We start from the raw sequence: 24,300 nt of genomic DNA on the forward strand, positions 1-24,300 counted from the left end.
AACCGTCTCTCAGCTTCTGGCTCCATTCCCCTCAAATCGGCCCTCCCCGACAGGTCTATTAATGCCAGCCTTGCTGGGCCAAGGTCCTGCTTGGATTCTTCGGGGTTCCCCATTTCGGGGTTACATCCTCAGGACAAGTGCAGGAGCAACCAGGTAATGGTAATAGTGGTGTGTACAAGATGAGGGCATGGGAGGTTGCCAAGTGTAGGCCTTGCCTGAAAACATTGTCCTTGGAAAGTTTTGAAATGTGACACCCACAGAATAAAAAATGGTGCATACACCGTTTGCAAGATGACGGGGGTCCCTCACCAGGCACCTAAGGCTCCCAGCCCTCGTCTCCTACCTTTGGGGCTCATGTTTCAGTGACACTGTGCTGCCTGTTTGTGCTTTGAATCCCTCCCCAGCCCAGGCCAGCCTGGTTAAGTCTCTCGGGCACTAAGACCCAGCTTACACGTGCCTTCCCTCAGGAAGCTTGGCAGGTTTTGAGGTTGATTTGATTGCTCTCCTGGGCCCACTGAGCACTCCCTTTTTTGACGTGGGCCAGCCTCCTCCAGACTTTCTTTGGGCCTGTGCTGTCCCCTGCACCAGCCTCTGAGCCAGTGTCCACTGAGGAAGCTTCCTCAGTATTGATCAAGTGAGTCTGAATGCAGGGGCAGGGATAACTTGTGTACTTTGGATGGGCAGAAACCAAAGCCTAGAAGCTATCTTCAGCTACTGTATTTTTTTAAATGCTTGAATATTTCTACACAAGAACATTCCCATTATAAGGGATTGGAAGAATTAAGAAGTACTTAGGAGTATGGGGCGCCTGAGTGAATTTTTTTAAAAAGCAGTAGTTAGGAGTATAATGTAAAAGTTTCTAGCTGCTTCCTTACCCCTCAGAGGTAACCATATCTGTAGTGTTTTGTGAATACTTCAGTTCTTCCATGGTACGTTTATGTAATCCTAAATACTTACGTATAGAAATATGCATACAGGCACATTTATATGTATATATTTGTATGTGTATGTATACACATGTATATATCTAGTGATTTAAATCTTGGTTTATTTTTATCTAGAGACTCAGACATTAACTGACAATGTATCTTAGTCTCCTCAAGAAAAATGGGGGATGGTAGCTGTACCAGGAAACCAGCAGGATGCTAGATGGTTCTGGAACCACCACTTTGTCACAGGGCTAGCTGCATGGTCCATCCACCGGCCTTTCACTGTGTCTGTTCTAGTCTGTATTGCTTTATAAGGCGTCAGAAAACCCCGTTGTGCAGACCCCATCCCCCACCACTCCTAATGCTGTTGCCCTAACTGTGCTGTCAGTAGCCATCAATACCTGCGTTATCCCAGTGGACTTTTTGCTGGAACATCCATATTCACTATTGTACCTGAGTGGTCAGTCCCGTGCACTAGCCAGGGAGGTTTCCCCTTTGCTCCAGACCCCTTCATGGCTTTCCATCTTGTTCAGAATAAACTGTGGAGTCCCATTGAGGGCCTGACTTGATTTGTTACCCCCATTCTGTTCACATCTTCTAGCATAGCAGGTCCTTAACTTCGCTGCTTGTTAGAATCATCTGGGGACCCTTTGAGATTTTATTTATTTATTTATTTATTTATTTATTTTAGTGAGAGAGCACGTGTACAAGCTAGAGAACATGCACACGTGCATGGGGAGGGGCAGAGGGGGAAGGAGAGGGACAAGCAGACTCCATAATGAGTGTGGAGCCCAATCTCATGAACCTAAGATCGTGAGTGGACTCAACCAACTGAGCTAATTAGATACCCCTTGGGGACCCTTTAAAAATCCTAATGCAAAAAAAAAAAAAATCCTAATGCCTGGGGCACCTGGGTGGCTCAGTGGTTGAGCCTCTGCCTTCTGCTCAGGTCATGATCTCAGGGTCCTGGGAGATCGAGCCCTGCATCGGGCTCTCTGCTCAGCAGGGAGCCTGCTTCCCCCTCTCTCTCTCTGCCTGCCTCTCTACTTGTGATCTCTGTAAAATAAATAAATAAAATATTAAAAAAAATTCCTAATTCCCAGGCCACATCCCCATCCCAATTACTTAAATAAGGATGCCTGGGGATCCTGAAGGACTCCAGTAAGCAGTAGAGTTTAGGGGCCACCTTTTATCACTTTGCCCCTGGTTCCTCTGTTCCATTCTGGCTCTGCTCCTTCCTTGCTAGTCTTAGCTCTGGGCTTTGTCCTGATGTCCCACTGCCTGGAAGGCTTCCTCCATAACTGCACAGTCTGACCTCTTACACCAGGCCTTTGCTGCACAGATACGATGCTGTCAGAGCAGCCCTCCTTGACCAGCCTGTCCGAAAATGGCTCTCTTCTTCCTGCTCCTGTCTGCTTGATTCTTACGTATGGTGGATTTCTGTTTACTGCTGGCTCCCTCAACTGATAAATCTAGAGGATAAATCTAGAGGAGTAGGGACTTCGCTGTCTCCTTTCCCTGCTCTATAACTCCATTGCCTGAGCAGTGCCCACACACAGTAGTTGTTCATTTGCTTATTTGTTGAACAAATCAACTTGGGTTTATACACAGCTTTAGCTTCTTGTGGTATCTTGGCCCATTACTCCTTCCTGGCATCTCTCCTACCTTTTACTTGACTTCTTGACTAGGTAATATTCTGCCATAAGCTAGAAAGTTAGAAAGCAACTCTGCAAAGTCTCCCTGAGGCCTGCTCTTCCCGTGTTCCTGGCTTCTTACAGAGTTTCTTTATGTGTGAATAAGCAAGTGCAAATTTCGGCTCCTGTTTTTCTCATTTCTACACATTCTGTTCTGTTTTCATTGGGACCTCTCTCGCTGTGGCTTGTTTAGCTTCTGCGTTCTCTCTTATCTGTTTTGGTCTCTCTGTTTTTTCAGAGAATTGGTTGGCCCAGTGGACATTTGTAAGGGAGCCTGTCTGCCACCTTTGGGTCAGATGCTCAGCTATGGTTGGCTCTGGTGGGTGTAGTGTCAGACATGGCTCCAGCCACAGTGGCACTGTGGTCTAACATTTTCTCCTCAGAGGCAGGGAGGGCAGGCAGCCGCCAGAGGAGCTGTCTACTGTGTGGTAAGGTAGAAATACATAAGTTGTGTAAAGTTGTAGTAAAGAAGCCCGGGTTATTTGGGGGTCAGACACCCTTCTGTGAGTCTAAAAGAGGGCTAATAAAAGATGCCTGCAGAGCCTGGCCAGCAAGGCCAAATGAGTGACGGGCACTATTGCCCAGCCTCTGTGGCCTGTCACCCAGGCACATGCAGGGCCAGTGCTTGGAGGTCTCCTATTTTTATAAGTTGACAGTCCGGATTTTTAAGTAAAGCCACCCACATTTTAAATGTTAGAAACAAATACAAATTTCTAAAATGTATTCTGGCAAAAAAAGGACCCCTCCTGGCTGCTGGTATGTGGACTGTCTTTTTGCAACCTCTGGTCTAAATTACCTTTGTGCTTCTCTTTGAATCATTTATTTCAGATCTTCTAAGGACAGTCCCAAGAGCCAGAGCAGATATGTACGATGACATTCCTAGTGACAGCAGATATACTCTGGCTGGATCTGTAGCTCATGCTCGAGACACTGGAAGAGAAAGCCTGCGAGGTGATGTATTTCCAGGACCTTCCTTCAGATCAAGCAATCCTTCTGTAAGTGAAGACAACTACTTTCGCAAAGAGTGTGGCCGGGATCTGGAATTTTCCCACTCTGAATCCCGAGACCAGGTTTTTGGCCACCGGAAATTGGGACATTTCCGTTCTCAGGACTGGAAATTTGCACTCCGTGGCTCTTGGGAACAAGACTTTGCTCACCCAGTTTCTCAAGAATCCCCTTGGTCACAGGAGTATAATTTTGGTCCTTCTGCACTCCTGGGGGACTTTGGTTCCTCCAGGCTGATTGAGAAAGAGTGTTTGGAGAAAGAGAGTCGGGATTATGACGTGGACCGTCCAGCAGAGGCAGACTCTGTGCTCAGGGGCAGTGCCCAAGTCCAGGGCAGAGGCCGAGGTCTAAATATCATTGACCAGGAAGGGGCCCTTTTAGGAAAGGGAGAGACTCAGGGCCTGCTCCCAACTAAAGGGGGAGTTGGGAAACTTGTCACACTGAGAAGTGTGAGCACAAAGAAAGTACCCACTGTAAATCGTATTACTCCCAAAACTCAGGGCACCAACCAAATCCAGAAAACCACCTCAAGTCCTGATGTGACCCTGGGGACAAACCCAGGGACAGAAGATATCCAGTTTCCCACTCAGATCCCTTTGGGGCTTAATCTGAAGGATATTCGGCTCCCCAGAAGAAAGATGAGCTTTGACCTCATAGATAAGTCTGATGTCTTTTCAAGATTTGGGATAGAAATAATCAAATGGGCAGGATTTCACACCATAAAAGATGATGTTAAATTTTCCCAGCTTTTCCAGACTCTCTTTGAACTCGAAACCGAAACCTGTGCTAAAATGCTTGCTTCGTTCAAATGCTCCTTAAAACCAGAGCACCGAGATTTTTGCTTTTTTACTATCAAATTTTTAAAGCACTCTGCTTTGAAAACACCCAGAGTTGATAACGAGTTTTTAAACATGCTTTTAGACAAAGGTGCTGTGAAGACCAAAAATTGCTTTTTTGAAATTATAAAGCCCTTTGACAAGTACATCATGCGGCTTCAAGACCGGCTCCTGAAGAGTGTCACACCCCTGCTCATGGCGTGCAACGCCTATGAGCTGAGTGTCAAGATGAAGACCCTTAGTAACCCCCTGGACTTGGCTCTTGCCCTGGAGACCACCAATTCTCTCTGCCGGAAATCTTTAGCCCTCTTGGGACAGACTTTCTCCTTGGCCTCCTCTTTCCGGCAAGAGAAAATTTTAGAAGCCGTGGGCCTCCAAGATATAGCTCCCTCTCCTGCTGCATTTCCAAATTTTGAGGACTCTACTCTGTTTGGGAGAGAGTACATCGATCACCTGAAGGCCTGGCTGGTCAGCAGTGGGTGTCCCCTCCAGGTCAAGAAAGCCGAACCTGAGCCAGCCCAAGAGGAGGAGAAAATGGCTCCCCCTACCAAACCCGAAGTTCAGGCCAAGGCTCCGAGTGGTCTGAGTGATGGTAAGGAAAGCACCGAAAGTTCCTGTTTACTGTGATTAGTTTGTTATTCACGTGTTCTTGCAATGTCTTTTATTTTTGAGATTTTTTGCCCCGAAGTTTTTTTTAGCCAACTGGAAACATTCAGAGTTTTAGTAGAAAACTCATATTGGCCAGTGTGCGTGGGCGCTGTTCATTCTGTAAGCATATATTAGGAATCTTCTGTCTACCACAGAAGTTTTTAGGCGTTTCTGGGTCACAGACTCCTTTGGGAATCTGATGAAAAGGTGTGGCGCTTGCCAGGAAAAAGGCACACATATTTGTACACAATTCTGTCTGTGCTTTCTGGGGGGCTTATACCATCCTGCAGCCAAGGTTAAGAACCCTTTGTTAGCATCTCCCTCCCCCCACTCTAAGATATTCATTCATAGAGGGGAAAGGAAGCACTGGGCACTGTCTCTGGGGAATCCCTAGGCTCCTAAGGGACAAGTCAAAAAACCCTCCTGTGCCAGGATGAAGGGGATGGAAGAGCCCCCAGCCCGGGGGAGGCCGGGAGGCCATGTTTGAGCTGTGTTGAGGGATCAGTGGAGATTAGCCACATCAGCCCACGTAGTAGAAGCACCTTTCTACCCACTTGCTTTTCTAGAATGACTAAAAGTCGATACATCAGTTAGGTACATCTGGTAATCTGTAGGTAATGAGTCAGCTTCGTGGAGGTTCCAGAAAGGCCAAGAAAGAGGTAATAGTTTTTTTAAAAAAAGGAAGAAGTAGTAGTAATAGAAATATTTGGCTGTTTAGTGTCCCTTTTCTCTCCCTCTTAGCACCAAGGATGGATGCTCTCCTAGCCCAGACATCCCAGAAGTCATGAGCATATGTGGTGCCCATGTGACCAGCAAGGAAGCACTTTCCCCCTCTTTATCTCAAGAGGAAGTCCTTTTCCCCACAAGGCAGTGTTCAGCTTCCATTGCCCTAACCAAGTGGGAAGGCCTTGTTTGTCCCTGAGTCTCTTTACTCCTCTACACCCTTACGGAGCCCTGACTACATCAGGCACTGGGTAGGTCCCACCATGGATGGGCAGCCACCCCTCATCCTGGAGAGGGAGCCTTCCAGAAGTGAGCTTAGGGCTGAAGCAGGACCCCTCCTCCCCACATCCTTCATAGTGGTGGAGTGGAAAGTTAGTGTAATGATGATAATGAAGAACTTTGTTTGAAGGAGGAAGAAAACACCCATAACTGAAAGTCGCCCACCGTTGTTTTCTGGTTTTGTTGCTCTGCAGGTGCCCCCCACAGCAGCGGTCTTGCTGTACTGAAAACACTACAGTCTGTTCTTTTACAGGATCATCAAAGGCCTTTTTCTGTGTTTCTGCAGCATTCGCTGCCTCATGATACTGACCTAACGTAAATGACCTCACCCTTCCCTTGATGTGGACTCAGGCTGCCTTTTACTAGAGGCCTCCGAGGCTGAGCAGAGTCGGGTTCCCTTGTAAATGATGTCTGCAAACATGGGCTGTCTGGACAGCAGATTGCTGGCACCAGCGCCCGTCTCATGGGGGACTGCCCCGCCACTGCTTCCATTACTGTCAGAAACACAGGGATGACATCTTCCGTTGAATGTTTGGATTACTGCTATTGTTATTTTTTAAGTTCCCCTCTACAGAATATGGTCAGGGGAGGAGGAGTGTGGGATCAAAGCTGGGATACTTGCTTATGGTTGCCTTCTCAAGAGATGGTTGCAGTAATCCACAAATTGCATTGTTTTTAAAAGCTTCCAACTTTGAACCTTTTATTCTTTGGTAAGATCATGTAAAACTAGCAATTCTGTAAGATGAGACCTGATATTAAAAAAAAAAAAAAGAAGCAATTTCAACGGGGAAATAGTTGCAGTAGTCTGACAATTGAAGAATCCATTTAGCAGGTATAAAGAGTTCACAGTGAGGTTTAAAATAAGCTCAAAGCTGCAACTCAGGCATGAGCAAGGACAGGACAAACTGGGAAACCTCTCCAGTTCAGAAGTGGTTTTTATCGAATGACTAAACAAACAGACCGTTCTGTGCAGTTAAAACCAGCAAATATCTGAAAATGAAACAGTCTTACTAATTGAGTGCCAGATGCTTTTCTGTGTTGCCAGGGGCCTTTTTTAAATTGAAATTTATGTTAAGGTGGCTCAGTCAGGGGGCGCCTGGGTTGCTCAGTGGGTTGGAGCCTCTGCTTTCAGCTCAGGTCATGATCCCAGGGTCCTGGGATCGGGCTCTCTGCTTGGCACAGAGCCTGCTTTCTTCCCTTTCTCTCTGCCTGCCCCTGCCTACTTGTGATCTCTGTCAAATTTAAAAAAAAAAAAGAAAAAAGAAATAAAAAAAAAAAAAAGGTGGCTCAGTCAGTTAAAGCTCTGAGTCTTGATCTCAGGGTCCTGAGTTCAAGCTCCCTATTGGGCTCCACACTGGATCTGGTGCTTATTTAAAATAACAAAAACAAGAAATACACCTCATATTGAAGGAGATTTACTCTTTGAGAAATGTTTTTCTTTTCATACATTCAGCAAATATTTTCTGTAAACACCTATCTTATGACCACTGACTTATTTGATTAGGGAATTTTTCTTTGCAAATTTACATATATGTTTTCTGATTATAAAGCACATGCATATTTATTTTTTATAGATAAAGCACAAAGAAAATGAAGTCACTGGTTAATCTACCCATAGAGAATATCTATTAATATTCTGGCATGTTTCCTTTTTGTCCCTGGGTGTCCTTATTTATGTATCTTTTCTTCCTGCCTTCACACTGGGAATCATAATCTAGATTTTTTTTATGTATTTTGTACAGAGTCACATTTTATATCTTTATGTTTTTCACTTATTGTGAACATTCCAGTTAAGCGATACCTGACAAGCAGAATAGAATTGCTTCGTATCATGTCCTTTTGTAGAATATGTGCATATGTTGCTCTGTACAGTCATTGTAAGCTTGTGACTTTCTCTTCTAGTGGTTATGCTCTTCTATCTTTTGGGAGGATGTTTTGGGTATTGGTTTTTAGAATACTGGGCTGCTTTCCTCTTTTCAATGCTGATTTCTCTTGAATGAGGATTTTGGTCACCGGTGCCTGCTTAGATTCCGTCCTAAGTTTTTGACTCCATCCTGATCATCCCAGGCCCGATCTGGTCCAGTGTGTTTCTCAGAAAAGCCCTTTTTTTGTGTTCCAGCGGTCCCCCAGCGAGCGGATCACAAGGTGGTGGACACCATCGACCAACTGGTCACTCGTGTTGTTGAAGGCAGCTTGTCTCCCAAAGAGAGAGCTCTTCTCAAGGAGGACCCTGCTTACTGGTAGGTCTTTAAATGTTGCCCCTCTGAATCCCTCCCATAGAACACACAGCAAAATTCGTGTCTCAATGGTGTCCGCTGCGGAGGGTGAGATAGCGATTTTGAGGCATGGTATTAGCCAGTGGGAAGAGCATGAGAGAGGGTCGGGTTCACCTACATTCAGGCCCCAGCTCCGCTGCCGCCCTGCCACCCTGCCATGGTCTCCCTGCCACTCTGGCCTTCTCTCATCCGGGCAGGGAGCCCCTCATGCCTCTGTGCTGGCTTAAGGATGAGGGGAGAGGCACATGCAAAGAGCACATGAAGTTCAGGGTGGGTCACCTCAGTTGCTTATGACTTCCTGCTGCTGTCCGCTAAACTCTCTTCTCCTTTTGCCTCATTGCCTCTTCACGCCAGTGGAACAAGTTTTTAAAATTAAAGTTTTCAGCATAAATACAGTACTTGCTGGGGTGCCTGGGTGGCTCATTCATTAAGCATCAGGCTCCCTACTCGGCAAGAATTCTGCTTCTCTCTCTCCCACTCCCCCTGCTTGTATTCCCTCTCTCGCTGTGTCTCTGTCTATAAATAAATAAAAATTTTTAATAAATAAAATCTTTTATTATACACATACATACGGTACTTGCTTATTAGAGGAAATCGAGAATAAGACAGTGGAGGGAAGCCCCCATGTGCCGCCGGTGTCTACTGCCAGTTTTCCTTATTTGCTTCCAGTCTTTCTGCCTGTTGTGGACTGTTTGGGTTTTCGTGTCATGTAGCTATGATTTCACTGTGCTATAATGTATGTTGCTCTTTTGCGGTTTATGTATGTATTTTTCTTGCTCATTTTAGATAGCACAGGAAAATGCTCGTATTCCTTATTTTTCATAAACACTTTCAGACAGCTGTGTTTGTTAGTCCATAGTGGAGGTGGCCGGAGTTCAGTCAGCCATCCCTCTCTGGCTACACTTTCAGAATGATTTTGATTGCATACTGTTTTAAACTGGTTAAGTGAATGGCTTAATGCATCCCATTTTCTGGTGTGTTTAGGATTACCTCTAGATTGCTGCAAGTGGAAAATATTCACACTTTAACTTTTTTTTTAAGATTCTATTTTTTAAAATTTTATTATTTATTTGAGAGAGAGAACATGTAAGCAGGGGAGGAACAGAAGGAGAGGGAGCAGGAGACAGTTTCCAGCAGACAACACACTGAGCACAGAGCAGAGCCCAACTCGGGGCTCGATCCCAGGACCCTGAGGTCATGACCTGAGCCAAGACCAAGAATCAGGAGCTTAACCAGCTGAGCCACCCAGGCACCCCTTACTTTTTAAATCCTAAAAGTAGCATATGTCCTTTAGAAAAATGTAATAGAAAAAAGTAATAAAGAAGGTAAAGATGCCATCACTCAGCACTCCACCACTTCTCCCTCTCAGCGTGTCCTGTGTTTCAGACCTAACATCGCTGTCCCTGTTAGCAGCAGTTGCGTGCTCTTCCGTTGTACACAGGTACCCGAGCACAGTCAACCATTGCCAGTTGATGCGTTCTTAAGATTCTTTCCAGTTTTTCCTCACTGTAAACACCATTACGATAAACAATGTTTTCTATTTATTTCTGTCTACATTTCTGGCAGTTGATTAGTAATATCTGGGAGTGAAATTTCTGGGTTAAAGAGAAAGTTAACTTGAGAAGCCTTTGATCTCTGTTGTTTTTTCTCAGCTGCAACACAATTGACCTTTGAGACTGGATAATTCTCTGGTGGGGGCTGTCCTGAGCTTTGCAGGACACTTAGCAGCATCCTTGGCCTTCCCCCTTACACTAGATGCCAGTAGAGTTCTCCTTCCCACTGCGGGCAGGAGTTGCCCTTGATGGAAGCCATCAGTCTTTATCATCAGGTTACTTTCTGTGGCTTATCTGTCCCAGTTGAGACCTGTTACCACTCTCTAAGCATGCCATGCCCTCACCTGTGTTTTAACTTAAAGATAATTTCATAGTGTGATGTTTTACCTCCTAGTCCTTTGTTAATTAACAAAGATTATACATTTCCTCATAGTATATCTAGTTGTAGTTCCTCTTTTTATGTGTCTATTTAGGTCTTGTGTGATCAATATTGTACCCATTCTGGACTCAATATTCTTGCTGTTGTAATCGCTAAAAGTGCTTTGAAAGCATAAATTTCCTTTTAACGTTACTAGAGTTTTGGTCTTAACCAGCATCATTTACCAGACGGGAGGGTTGGAGCTTACATGGTTTTACTTTTACAGGATTCTCAGACTCATTTGGATTATTTTCATGTTTAGAATGAGGTATGCATATAATTTAAAAATTAAAAAAACAAACAGCCCAATAAACAAATTGTCCCATCATAATTTATTGAAATCTTGATTGTCAAACACTCTTGCATTCTCCGTACTTGGTACTATTCTCGGCACTTTTCTGATTTAAGCCCTAGCTGACTGAATCTTCATAAACCTTGTGAGACAGATATGTTCTCATCCTTATTTTATAGATAGGAAACTTGAGGATCAAAGAGGCCTCTTACCTAAAGAGTGCAAAACTAGTAAGACAAACTTGAGATTCTCATCCAGGCTCTTGGCCTCAATCAGTGTGCATGCTGAAGGAAGGAAGCTAGATAACCTCAGATTGAAGGGTGAAAGCAGAGACCAAATTCTCTTGGGTAAGGTACTCCAGATTTGGAAGGCCTAGGGGCAATTTCCAGGTGATTGGGCTGGAGAGAAAGGGGACCCCGAGAAGACTGAGGACATGTAACTCTGTATCACAATTGACCAGGCTCATGGTCCCTGACGGCCAGTGGTAACAGACAGAATCATAGCCAGAGTTGTAACTATGGGAGGTACAAAATTAGAAGTAAGCATTGAATTAGAAATAAAATATTTGAGGAAAATCATCATGAAGAAGAGTCACCAAACTCAAATAGAGCTGACACCTGAGAAGATGGAGTTACTATAAGAAAAATAATTAGTCTAAACATGTATGTGTGTAATTAACAGTCTTAGGTGGAAAATAGTATATTGTATCGATGAAATAGGAGCTTTTTGTTTTTGAAAAGAACCTGTGTTAAAGATCTTGGAAATGAAAAGTCTCAATGTTGAAATAAAAATGTCAGTGGTTGGCTAGAATAGACCCAGATGAAGAACAGATTAGGGAGCTGAACTCAGACTTGACTCTGAAAACTCTTTCAGAAGGAATTACTGGAGACTATCAGAGGAGAAGATGTGGTGCCAAGAAAGAATGATAAGAAACTAGTAAACTTAGGACTAAGAGTACATGTATGTAGTTCATCAAAAATATCATTTGAATTGGGGCGCCTGGGTGGCTCAGTGGGTTAAGCCTCTGCCTTTGGCTCAGGTCATGATCCCAGGATCCTGGGATCAAGCCGAGTCTGGGCTCTGTGCTCAACAGGGAGCCTGCCTCCCCTGCACCCTGCCTGCCTCTCTGCCTACTTGTGATTTCTGTCAAATAAATAATAAAATCTTTAAAAAAAAAAATCAAAAACTGTCTGAGGGGATGGGGCTTGTATCCTGGGCTTTGGAGTCACCTGGGTGCTGACTCTGCTTTCTGCTCTGGGTGAGGGGGTACCTTACTGGGGCTGTGTTTAATTAACAGGATAACCAGACCGTTTCTGTTAGTCAGTGCTCCTGTATGTGGGAACCCTTGCTTGTTATGGGGCCATCCGACGGGATGGTGGTGTTGGCCCAGCAGAGTGTCCAGGGCAGCGATGGAGAGGGTATGCTCCATCCGATCCAGGCAGACCTTAACGAGAGCTGCCCGGGAAGCTGCCCCCCAGCAGCTCTCCACATTAGGCCATGCTGCCAGCACCCTGCTTCACGCAGCCCTGCCTCCAGTCAGCCTCTGTCATTCCTAATCGGGAACCTCACCAGTTCAGCCACCTTTTAATGTCAGGCAGTCTGAAGGCCACCTGAAATATTCCCCTGCCCACCAGTGTTCATTCCTCTTGAATACAAACTGAAACTGAACATTCTTGAACTCCTGAAATGTGCGAGGTCCCCAAGAAACTCAGCACATCCCAGGAAAGGAAAATCACATGGGCCACATTACACAATGCATATAAGTCAAAACTAGCAACAACCAAAATAAAACTTGCTTCTAAATAACTTTTGAGTGGAGGAGGAGGAGCAAAGACATTAGAAACTTCACAAGGAAGCAGCAGGGGGCGCTCTGCACCCGTTGCATCCAGCTGCAACCGGTTCAATGTGGGACACCTTTGTCAGAAATAGAGTGAATGTGAGCATTCACCCAGGAGGCCAGAAGGAAACGGCGAGAAAAGCCCAGACCCTAGAAGGGAAGGATTAATGGAGATGAAAGAAGGTGCTCACGAAGTGGAAAACAGTAAAGAGTTTAAGTTCCCCTCCGTGCCTCATATGTCCTTTCCCCAGGGCAAATTAAGTTTGCTTTATATTCTTTCTACCCATGGGAAGAAAGCAGATGCACATGGATCCGTGTACACAGAGCAGATTCATGTGGTCCATGTCGATGCTGTTCTTCTGTAACATACTGCCTTCTCCGCCTATATCGTGGGTGTCTTTCTGTGTCAGCGCTTGGGACTCACCCTCCTTCTCTTTCCTATACTGTTCTTTTTCTTCTTTTTTTTAAAGATTTTATTTATTTATTTGACAGAGCGTGCACAGGCAGGGGAGCAGCAGGCAGAGGGAGAGGGAGAAGCAGGCTCACTGCTGAGTAGAGAGCCTGATGGGCTCCATCCCAGGACCCTGGGATTGTGACCCAAGCCAAAGGCAGACACTTAACCACCCCAGCACCTCTGTCTCGTTATAATGCCGGCATATGATTTCACAGCCACAGCACCCTGGCCTCAGTGGTGCAGTTGAAGCCAGGCTCTCTTGAGTACCCAGCGTCCCTGGGCCCTCTGAAGTATGTCATCTCCCAAAAATGGCACCCACAAGCGACAGAGTGGCAGTGTCTCTGTGGCTACAGAGTGAATGTGTTACGAGGCCACCACGAGTTGTGAGCACCTTCATCACTGGGGATGAAACCCAAGGAGGAACGACCAGTGCTGGTTTAGAGCTCCTATTGCCCTGGAGTTACTCTGGGCAGGAGGGGACCCGGGTCATCCGTGGGGCAGAGCCTCTCAGACGGCAGGCAAGGGTGTACAGAAATGGGATCATAGCATTGATTCAGTACGTGGTGGTGGTTTTGTTTGTTTGTTTGTTTTTGTTTTTAAGATTTTATTTATTTATCTGACAGACAGAGATCATAAGTAGGCAGAGAGGCAGGCAGAGAGAGGAGGAAGCAGGCTCCATGCTGAACAGAGAACCTGATGCCGGGCTCGATCTCAGGACCTTGGGATCATGACCTGAGCCGAAGGCAGAGGCTTTAACCCACTGAGCCACCAGGTGCCCCTACATGGTGGTGTTTTAACCAATATCCTTCTGTGTCTGTTTTGTTATGTAGGTTTCTGTCCGATGACAGTAGTCTGGAGTACAAGTATTACAAACTGAAGCTGGCAGAAGTGCAGCGGGTCAGCCACACCTTGCCGGGAGCAGATCAAAAGCCGACAGCGGCCGAGTGTGCGGTCCGGGCCATGCTGTATGCCCGGGCCATCCGGAGCCTCAAGAAGAGGCTCCTCCCAGGCCGGCGGCGGGGGCTGCTCCGCACCCAAGGGCTCCGGGGCTGGAAGGTGAGGAGAGCAACCACTGGGACCCAGACCCTCCTCTCCTCAGGCACCAGACTGAAACACCATGGCCGGCAGGCTCCAGGTTCATTGCAGGGAAAGCTGTCCCAGCCAGATGGAAATGATACTGCCAAGGACTGCCCACCTGACCCGGCCGGACCCTCTCCTGGGGACCCCAGCCCAGAAGCCTCGGGCCCATCCCCCAAGCCAGCAGGAGTGGAAGTCTCTGGAGCCCCTCAAACCTCCTCTCCCTGCCCATCTGCTGACGGTGGGTGCTCCCTCCCATCCCCCTCTTAACGGGCCCCAGCTTCAACTCTCCAACCTCCAGGGGGTCTCTAAGGAGTGGGGGTGGTAGACCTGGGTGGCCTGAGCGGTGGTGCAGCAGGCAGAAGCAACGGGGACCTGGTCAGGACAGGTGCACGTGGAGGCGCACGTCACTTATTTCCTAGAGGGGCTGGCCCTCCAGTCCTGTAGCCGTGTTCCTCCTGTCCGGGGATGGAGCTAACTCACCGCGCTCCCCTGCAAGGTCGTCTTACTGCCCCCCGCCCCCAAGTTGTGCCGTGGGCCATGCTTGGGGCTTCGAGCTGCTCGATCCATTTCTCTGTTCTTTCCCCTCTTTACGTTCCATAGGGCTGCCCTCGTCTCTTATTCTGCTCCTTCTTCCCTGAGGTCTCTGTTTCCTTCCTCAGACTTAGCTGACCGGCCATTTCTTCTGTTTCTCCTGGCCATTACTTTTTCTCTGTGTGGCAAGCCTGCCCCTGGCCCACTTAGCACTGGGTGTGAACGGAGAGGGGAACCAGAATCTACACCACTGCTACATTCTCTAGCTGTCGCCATATAACTAGCCATTCTGAACTGTGGCTTCAGACGGGGGGCGCAGTGCCCCGAGTCTGCTGAACTGGGCTGGGCCCACACATGTGTTTGCAGGCAGCAGGTTTTATGGGGCCATCAGCGGAAGTAACTGGTGCCTGGGTCACATGCCTGTCGCTCCCTAGCAGTCAGCCTTGATTTGTTCACCTGACAGTCAGGAGGGCGGTGGAGGTGCTCAAGGCCTCAAGCCCAGGTTCCACACTGACGCCTCCTCCTGTCAGTCAGCAGGCAGCTCCAGGTCAGCCCTGATTTGGGGGGACAGAAGAGGATCTGCCTCTGCTGGACAGAGCTGCAGAGTCCCATGCAAAGGGCAGGGATGCAGTGAGGGGACACCAGGGGCTGTCTTTATAATTAGTCTCCATACCCAACCCCCAAAGCAGAAATTGGAAGCAGCAGCTCAGAATTGACATGTGACAGTCGCTTTGTTTCGTAGTTGACACGAAGACCATGGAGACTGCGGAGAAACTGGCCAGATTTGTTGCTCAGGTGGGACCAGAGATTGAACAGTTCAGCATAGAAAACAGCACCGACAACCCCGACTTGTGGTATGTAGCCATCATGCCCTTTGAATTTGAGTGTCCTGAGAGCCTCTGGGTGGCCTGGCAGACGCTTCTGCCCCGAGAGGCACCTGAGGAGAAGTCATGGCATCACTTCTGCCGAGCTCAGGGCTGTGAGGAGGAAGCATCTGCTTTGGGGTGTTGGACCGTACTGCCCTCATCTGTGGCATCAGGAAAAAACCTGCCCTGGAGGGAAGTTTAAGCTGTATTTGAAGGTCAAGTGGACTTTGATCAGGGCAAGGGGGAGAGAGCACCCAGGCATAGAGGCCAGTGGGTTCCCCAGAACCTTTACAGAGGCCAAGTGTTGTGGGGGAGGGGGAGGCGGGGCACTGTCCCTGGTCACACCAGTGCTCCGGGTGGTGATGGATGGCGCCCGGTCCAGCCGTGGGCAGCTGGCACTTCCACTTAGCAGTGGCCTGGCATCCTTTTGCCAGGAGGGGGTGCTGCTACCACTGTCATTCCTCAGATGCAGTGCCCACTCAACAGCACACAGCCTGCGGGTGACAGAACCAGGAGCCTGCACTGCCTTGTGGGGCGGGTTCCCCTCCTTCAGTGGGAGGCTGCCCAGGAGCTCCATGTTCCTGGTGCTGAGCCGTAACCCAGGTGGGGATCCCATGTTGTGTGTATTTTATCCTCCCATTGGCTGGGAACTCTGGACCCTTGCCTTGCTCCTACCATGCTGGAGAGCCATGCCTTAGTCTAATGAATGAAGACTAGGGTTGAAAACTACACATGTCCTAGAGCATTGCTGGGACCCAGTAGTGACCCAGCACATTCTTCTAGCTTGTTGGGGACCTTGAGTAGATTCTGCACTGGGCCTGCCTCCTGCTTCCTGTGAGACCCAGTCCAGCCTTGGGGAGCACCGACGGCTTCATGGGGTTCAGCCTGTCCTGCCTTTTACAGGCCTGGTGACCTTGGGGCCAGCTGGGCCTAGCACGCCTCACAGTTGGGCAGGACCCAGGTAAGGGGATGGCTCCGCTAAGGGCAGCCGGGAGCATTCCATCGGTTGTGTTGTCTGTCTGTCTGTCTGTTTTTCTCCAAGTGAGAGTTCTGCAGTATTCTAGGAACCTGCAACTGCCAGGTTTGAGTTTGTCACCATTTCTGACAGCCTTTTCTGAGCAATGTTCCTAAGGCGGCACTGTCCCTTCCGTCCCCACACAGAGTCCCCCACTGTACAGCAACATTAGGTGGAGTGATTCCCCCTGTCCCCCAGTCCGGTGCTCAGGGAGCAGTTTGAGAATGACTGCACCTGGCAGCACACATACATAATAAATGTCAAAGTGACTTTGTGTTTCTTTTCCTTTAGAAAAATGATACCTCTAACGTGCTCAATAGTCATCTGAGTTAAATCCTTTTTTTGTGTGTGGTTAGGTCATCAATTTGACATATTGTCAGGTTCATTTGTTTCTACAGAGATTCAGTTTAGGGCTATATTTTTCTACCCTTTTTAATTTAATTTTAAAAATAAATTCAGCATTTGAATGGTTCTAAAGTAGAAATTATAGAAGGTAATCTCAGAGAAGTCTCTGAGTGGGAATCCCCCCACCAACAACAGGAAACCATTTTCATTCAATTATAGGGGGTGTGTGCATTTCCCCCTGTTCTTCTACCACTAACCCCTTTGTTCTTACATGTAACTTTCTATATGTAATAGACACTTGTGCATCTTGCTTTTTACCCTTCACCACCTATCCAGAAGTCCCTTGTGCCTTCCCCACTTGTCCCTTCATTCTTTTGTCCACTGTCATTCTCTACATGTAGCCACACCAGGGTCATTCCCCAGCCTTCATCATTCACATTGTTCTTATGGCCTTATCAGTGGCCTCACACACAGTGACTTCCTGGAGAGAATCTTCATGTATCTTTCAGAAGGGGGACTGTAGGGCCTCAGGGTCAGTGCACTTGTAATTTTGTTAGATAATAGAAATCCCCCTCCCCGAGGGCCACGCCTAGAGCAGTATCCAGAGTACTTGTCCCCACCCCTCACCTTTTGGCATACCTTAGGGTCAGTAGGATTTATGAGAAATTTCTCATTTCCATGAAATTTTAGTTTCCATTTTCCTTAGGAGTGAAATTGAACATCTTTTCATAAACTTGTGTCCTTTATTTTCCTGTGGACTGTTCATTTGTCCCTTTAAAAAAAACAAAAGAAAGAAAGAAACGTTTGTCCTTTAAAAAAGCTTTGGTGTTGTAAATAGTTTGCATTTTTTACAATTTTTTGTAAATGCAGCTTGTTCTCACTTTTTGTCCAGCGCAGTTGTTCAGAGTCAGTTGTGTTTGTTGCGTGTGTGCCCAGTTCATTCCTCTTTGCTGCTGAGTGTGTCCCACTGTGCGGCTAGACCAGTGGTTTCCGCACTGCCTGTTGATGGCACCGAGATGTTTCCAGTCTGGGATGGTTACAGATAAAGCAGCTGTGAGCAGCTGTGGATAAGGTCTTTATTTTTCTCTAGGAAAGGCTGGCTCCATGATGAGTCTATGGTTAACTTCTGAAGAAACTACCAAGCTGCCTTTCCGAGGAGTGGCACCATTTTGCATTTCCAGCAGCCTGGACGAGAGTTCTGATTCTTCCCCATCCTCGCCAGCACTTGCTCGTGTCAGCTTGGTCATGTTAGCGTCCCAGCGCGGGGAGACGGGGTTGCACCGTAGTTCTCATTTCTGCAAGGACTAGCCGTGCTGAGTGCCCTCAGGTGTCCTTGTGTGTTTTCTATACTTAAGTGTCTGGATCTTCGGTCCATCTTTTGATTGAATTTTTTTTTTTTACTTATAAATCAGTTTTGAGGGTTCACTACATACATCCTTTATCGGAGTCCTTTATCAGGTGTATGATTTGCAGATATTTTCTCCTGTTCTGTGACTTGTTTTCTCATTCTAGCTGTCTTTTGGAGGGCTCAAGTTCTTAATCTTTGCCCTTCTTTCTGTTGGTTTTTTGGGACTTTTTCTTTCTCCGTTTGTTTGTTTGTTTGTTTGTTTGTTTTTTATTTGACAGGCAGAGATCACAAGTAGGCAGAGAGGGAAGCAGAGAGAGAAAGGAGGAAGCGGACTTCCTGCTGAGCAGAGAGCCCGATGTGGGGCTCGATCCCAGGACCCTGAGATTATGACCTGAGCCAAAGGCAGAGGCTTAACACACTGAGCCACCCAGGCACCCCAGTGTAGTTTATTTTTAAGCCATCTCTGTAGCTGACTTCAGATACCATGTTTCTGACCTTTGTGTTGGTGTTTTCTGTCCGTGTATCCAAGGACTGGTACCACACTGCTATAACTGTAGGGGCCTCGTACACTGTAATATCTGTAAGGTCAGAACCCTTCATTGATTTTATTCAGAGTTCTCCCAGATACTCTTACAGATTTTTTTTTTTCCTCTGTGAAGTCTAGAATCATGTTCAAATGCAGGAAAAAAATGAGGCATTTATTGAGATAGATTTATGCATTGATACTTTGATCAGTGAAGAATTGACATCATTATAAGGTTGAGTTGTTCTAGCCAAGAACAAGGGTTTCTTTACTTGGGTCCAAGTGTATTTGTGTCCTCGTGCATGTTTTCAGTTTCTCACACTAGCTGTGGCCCCGGATCAAGGTGGCCGGGGGACCCAGAGGCTCAGAGAGGCAGTATTGCCACCACGCTGACGCAGCTTCACTGTAGAATGAGGGGCAGGAGTGATGTGCCTTCCTCTGTCTTACCTGGCGGTGTGAAAGGAACCGTACAGTCACAGCGAGTGCACGGGAGTCCCAGAGTGTCTGGTGATAGACTAGAAGGGGATGAGGAGAGGGCCAGGTTGGATCTCTGACTACAATGCTAAAGCAGCACATTCCTTGGTCATTCCTGCGTACCATGTTCCTCCACCTCCCTCCCCTGAAAAGCAATGAGGCTTCTTTGCTTGGTTACCACCAGTCCTCGGATCTCTATCTCCTTGTGCGGCTGCACCATCAACCGTAGTTGGTAGAAAGGGGTTAGGTTATTTGTTTCCTGGTCCCACTCCAGCTTTGCTGGATCTCTTCTGGACAGTGTAATAAATATGAACGTTCAGAGGTCACTCTGATTAACCAGTATCCTTCATCCTTATCCTAGGTTTCTCCATGACCAAAATAGTTCAGCCTTCAAATTCTATCGAAAGAAAGTATTTGAATTATGCCCGTCGATTTGTTTTACATCGTCTCCACGGAACCTCCACGCTGGTGAGGGCGCAGATTCTCAGGAAGGCCCCCTTGATCCCATGGAAGGGGAAGGAGAGTTTGAAGATGAGCCCCCTCAGCACGAGGCTGAGCTGGAAAGCCCAGAGGTGATGCCTGAGGAGGAGGAGGAGGACGAGGAGGAGGACGACGACGAGGAGGAGGGGGGTGAAGAGGTCTCCGCTCCTAGAGGGTCCTCCAGGTCCGCAGGAGGAGCGGCCAAGTCCGAGGGTTCTGAGGGCAGCCCCCCCACCGATGGCCTCCCGAGTGAGGCGGCTGAAGATGGCCCAGCTGGGGCACCTGCGCTGTCCCAGGCCTCCTCGGGGTCCTGCTTCCCCCGGAAGAGGGTCAGCAGCAAGTCCTTGAAGGTCGGCATGATCCCAGCTCCCAAGAGGCTGTGTCTCATCCAGGAGCCCAAAGGTGAGTGCCAGGTCATCGCCCCATCTGCCCTAACACGGCCTTCCGGTCAGCACCTCAGAGGAGCTGTGCTGCTCAGTAGTGACCAGGAAAAGTTGTGGAGACCAGGTGACGTCGCCTGACAGTATGGAAGAGTTTACTGGCCTTTAGCCCAGGCTTTTAGCCACAAGATGACCAGCCGGTCCCTGTCCCCCTTCCCGCCTCTGATTATACCTGCCAGCCTGGACGTTATCTCCCTAAACCCCCCAGGGCCAACAGAACATGAAGTTCTTTGGTCTTGTGTTTTTAACCTAAAATAATTGTAGTGGTTTTGCATACCACTCCGAAATGTTCCTGCGAAGCTTGCGTTGCCAGCTGGTGTAGGGCTGGCAGTCCGAGGACGTGCTGCTGTGTTGGTGCAGCGGCCGTGTGTCAGCATCAGAGGCTGCTCGGTGTTTCCAGGATTGCTCACAGTCCAGAGGAGGAGCCCCAGCCATGAAGGGCACAGGCCTTGGTCATGTCAGCTGTTTCCTGCTGGTGACCTTGGGGAGTACCCAGCCTTCTGAGTCCCTGGACGGCCCAGGGCACTGATGCCTGCTTAGTGATGATGAGGAAGGAGGGCACAGGTGGGGCTGGTCTTGGGCAGGGTTAGTGGGAGCCATGTGCCCTGTGCTTTGCTGCCTGGGCCACGAGAGGTCATCTGCTCTTCTTCCGTGGGGAGGGTTAAGATTCTTGAGGTACCGTTTAACAGCAGTAACACACGTCCTTCTTAAGGGCACAGTCTGAGGAGCTTGGGCAATCGTGTACAGCCAGGATTGCTCCAGCACGGTGGAGCTGGAGCCTTTCTCCAGAAATGTCTGTCTCTCTCTCTGTGGTCCCCTCCCCATTTTCTGGCCTCGTGGTCGTGCCTTTTCTAGACTGTCAGCAGACAGAATGGGATCGTGTGCGACCTTCTGATGGACCGGCCCTGGCCCTCGTTATTCCTCGTGCCCCCCACCCTTCCAGGTGTCGTCACAAACGCAGGCCTGGGCTGTGCTTGCTGCCGTACCTTCCTGGGAGGTGGTTGTGGCAAACGGTGCCCCGTCTTGTGTCACTTCTGTGCTCACTGTCACACTTACTTCCAAGAGCATCAGTTCAGTTTCTCTTGCTGACAGAATAGTCCTGTGGTTTGTGTTTGGAAACTTTGGCGCTACCACGGATTGCCAGCTGTTCTACCCAATTCAGACGTCCGTAAGAACTTCCTGCTGCTGCTGGCAGCCTCTCCCAATGCCTCAAGTCTCTCATGGGGAAAAAGTGGAGCTCTTTCTGTTTTGGAAGCTCTCAGTTCCTTGGGTGGTTGATGAGAAAAAACCCAGCCCTGCTGATCTCTCCTTCATTAAAAATAAGGCTATAATGTGATTCAGTGCTCAGTATGAGAAGCACGGTTGTTTTGTACTGGAAAGTTCTATGTGGACGTTTAAGTCTTTATCAGCAAAACAGTTGCAGAAACTCTAGGAGGGCTGGAGACTGCGAATAATTTATTTGTTGAAGCAAAACGTGTTGTTATAGTCATGGAAAGTGGCCTGTGCATCGAACCCTTCATCATACATGCAGGAAGTCCTTTGTTAAAGTAGACTCTTTCCAGTTGAGCAGCCCTCACTGGGGCCCATGTATTCCTGCCTTTGTGCTCCTGGTGCCCGTGATTCCTGAGAGGCAGCCTGCAGGCCACGGTGTGGGCAGTGCTGAGAGATGCGGAGAAATTGATGTGTGTGTATGGGTATGTTTCTCGTGTCTTCCAGTTCATGAACCAGTTCGCATCGCCTATGACAGACCTCGGGGGCGGCCCGTGTCCAAAAAGAAGGTGAGCATGACCAAGTTCTCACACATGCCAGTTGGGATTTGCCGGAGCTTTAAAGGACACTGTGGCTTATAACTAAGGAACACTGGTACTTTAGACCGCACAACGTACAAAGCATAACAAACAGCCTTTTTTCTTGGGGATTTCTTGAAACTGATTTATGTTGCCAGAAGCACAGGTGAGTAGTAATGTGTTTATTTAACCAATAGGCGAGGCCTGATTGGGAGGTAACGTCCTGGCCCTTACAGTTCGGATTTAGCGGACTGTAAATGTAGCTAAAGAGCTCACTGATTGGCTAGAAGCCAAGACATTGTGTGGATGGGTGTTTGCACACATGTGTGCAGTAACTGGCAGACCCTGCGCATGTGCCAGGCCCCGTCTGCCACCTGGAGGCAGTAGCAAGCAGGGCCAACAGGGACAGGAATGTGTGAGACTCTTGTGGCCCGTGTGCTGGAAGCAGGTCTAAGGGAAATAGGGAATAATGTGGGGTTCGGGGTGCCATTTATTCAGGGAGGCCTGGGAGAGGCCCCAGGGTGGTCTTGTGTCAACAGGTAGCCCTTTGTGGCCCCCACATGGGGTAAGGAGGTGAGGAAATAAAGGCAGTGAGGCCCCAGCTCATGGAAGGCCCGTAGACAGATGTCAGCAGTGAGGCTGCTTCTCTGGGCGAGGCCCGCAGGGACCCATGGTGGTAGTTTGAGGGGAAGACATGGCCGCTGTGACTGCTGTGCTGAGAGCAGCCTGTCAACAGGGGCCCAGGAGGGTGAAGACACGGTCAGTGGGACTTGCCGATGGATTGCGTGTGGAATAGCCAAAGCCCAGCATGCAGGCCGCCTCCGTGGTTGTCTACCCGGGCAGCTCGGAGTTCGGAGCTGCCACTGTCTGAAATGTACAGACCCGGGGTGGGGGTGGGGGGCAGGTCTTCAGGGAGATGGGGTGCACTCCAGACAGGTGCATACGTGGGGGCAGGTAAGGCTGGCCGAGATCACCTAGGACATATGTGGCACATCCCAGGTCCTTCGAGGTCAGGGAGATGAGTCGGGAACCAGGTGAGGGCTCTGCTGGTGTGGGGTGGTCAGGAAAGCCTGTGTGGAGGACATCTGTTCGAGAGCACTATCGGTCTCAGCAGCCAGAGGCAGGGTCGGCGAACAGCAGGGAGGGGGGACTTTCCTGGGCCCAAATCTCGTGGTCCTAACTGATGCGCTCAGTTCGAATTGGTGCTCACAGCCGGCTGCGCCTCCAGTGGTCGGGGTGAGGGGGCACCCGGGCTCGGGCTCAGCCTGGCCCCCTGATCTCAGCATGTGGTTCCCAAGTCTTCATTTGTACCTCTGTGACTTGGTTCAGAGGGGGTTTAATGGGTGAAAAGAAATGCATGTTAACTGGCTGTGCAGCCGAGGCCTGCGAGCTCCAGTCTCTCGGTGGGCCAAGAGCTTCCAGCTTGCTCCGTCTGAGCCGCTTTCCCGGAGGGATGAGGATCTGCCCTTTGGGGACCTGTGGCCGGCCTTTCCCTTGCCTTAGCCACCCCCTTGTCCTCCCACACGTGTTCCTGCTCAGACCCTCAGACTCTCACCATTACCCTCAGCACCAGCTGATCAGGATGCAGGAGCCCTTTCCCCGTGCGGCCTTCTCAGCCTACCCAGACTGTCCTCGGTGTTAATTAAATGTTTTTAAAAATAGGCTCAGGTGGTAGGGACAGTGTGTACTTATGAATATTCATGAGTAAATGAAAACTTTTTTTTTTTTTTAAGATTTTACTTGTTTATCTGGCAGAGAGAGAACATGCGTGCATAAACAAGGAAAGTGGCGGGTGGAGGGAGAGGGGGAAGCAGGCTCCCCGTTGAGCAGGGAGCCCGATGTGGGGCTCCATCAGGACCTGAGCCAAAGGCAGACGCTTGACTAACTGAGCCATCCTGGCACCCCATAAACGGAAATATTTTCTGCTCACACTGGGCAGGCTCTCCAGAGGCCCCCCAGGCCTTTTAACCTGTCTTCCCACAGCCGGCTCTGGTGCCCATGTCTTATCCAGGGCTTCTTGCTCCTCTACTTGTAGGGTCTTTCCCTAGCCCTTCTTTCCAGCTTTCCCAGCTCTCAGTGAGGTCTGCTTTGTGCTAGACATGGATCCCAGAGTCCCAGTAAAACCCAGTCTCTGCCCCTGGGGAGCTCCCAGACCTGGGACGGGGCAGCTGGACAGATGAACAAGTCATTCAGGTTTGCTGAGCAATGTCTGAGGGCGAGCGGAGAGGTTTCCAGGATAGGGTCACTGCTCAAGTTCCGGAAGCCCATAGGCGTGTTCCAAACAGGTAGGGGAGTAGGGAGGACCCTGTGAGCCACTTTTTCACATAGAGTGTCTCTATAGCAGGTTCATGGCCTGTTCAGCCCCCTCCTGCCTCAGCCCTGCCTCCCTTCTGACTCCTTACACCAGGGGCCTTGCTGCCTCAAGCCTCTGCTCTGGTTACCCCAGTGTGGGGCTGTACCCTCTGAT

General features: G+C 48.7%; 1 protein-coding gene across 12 annotated transcripts in view; it reads left to right on the forward strand.

Moving 5' to 3' along the window:
• SUGP2 (SURP and G-patch domain containing 2) overlaps nucleotides 1-24,300 on the forward strand; it is a 30,527-nt gene that overhangs the window by 2,201 nt on the left and 4,026 nt on the right. For 10 of the 12 annotated variants that reach the window (XR_006607099.1, XM_004760890.3, XM_013060599.2 and 7 more), the window contains 6 exons: nucleotides 3,452-5,056; nucleotides 8,234-8,354; nucleotides 13,775-14,262; nucleotides 15,298-15,409; nucleotides 19,488-20,008; nucleotides 21,763-21,824. Coding sequence is in view for 11 of the 12 variants with exons in the window: in XM_004760890.3 (XP_004760947.1) it covers nucleotides 3,452-5,056; nucleotides 8,234-8,354; nucleotides 13,775-14,262; nucleotides 15,298-15,409; nucleotides 19,488-20,008; nucleotides 21,763-21,824 (2,909 nt within the window). In the remaining variant the exon portion in view is untranslated. Of the gene's footprint in view, nucleotides 1-29; nucleotides 154-3,451; nucleotides 5,057-8,233; nucleotides 8,355-13,774; nucleotides 14,263-15,297; nucleotides 15,410-19,487; nucleotides 20,009-21,762; nucleotides 21,825-24,300 lie in introns of those variants that run through there. The other 2 variants (XM_004760894.3, XM_013060600.2) reach the window with 2 other exon arrangements.

Source organism: Mustela putorius, unplaced genomic scaffold, assembly GCF_011764305.1.
Source record: "Mustela putorius furo isolate JIRA1106 unplaced genomic scaffold, ASM1176430v1.1 tig00000095_pilon_pilon_pilon, whole genome shotgun sequence".
Lineage (NCBI taxonomy): Eukaryota > Metazoa > Chordata > Mammalia > Carnivora > Mustelidae > Mustela > Mustela putorius.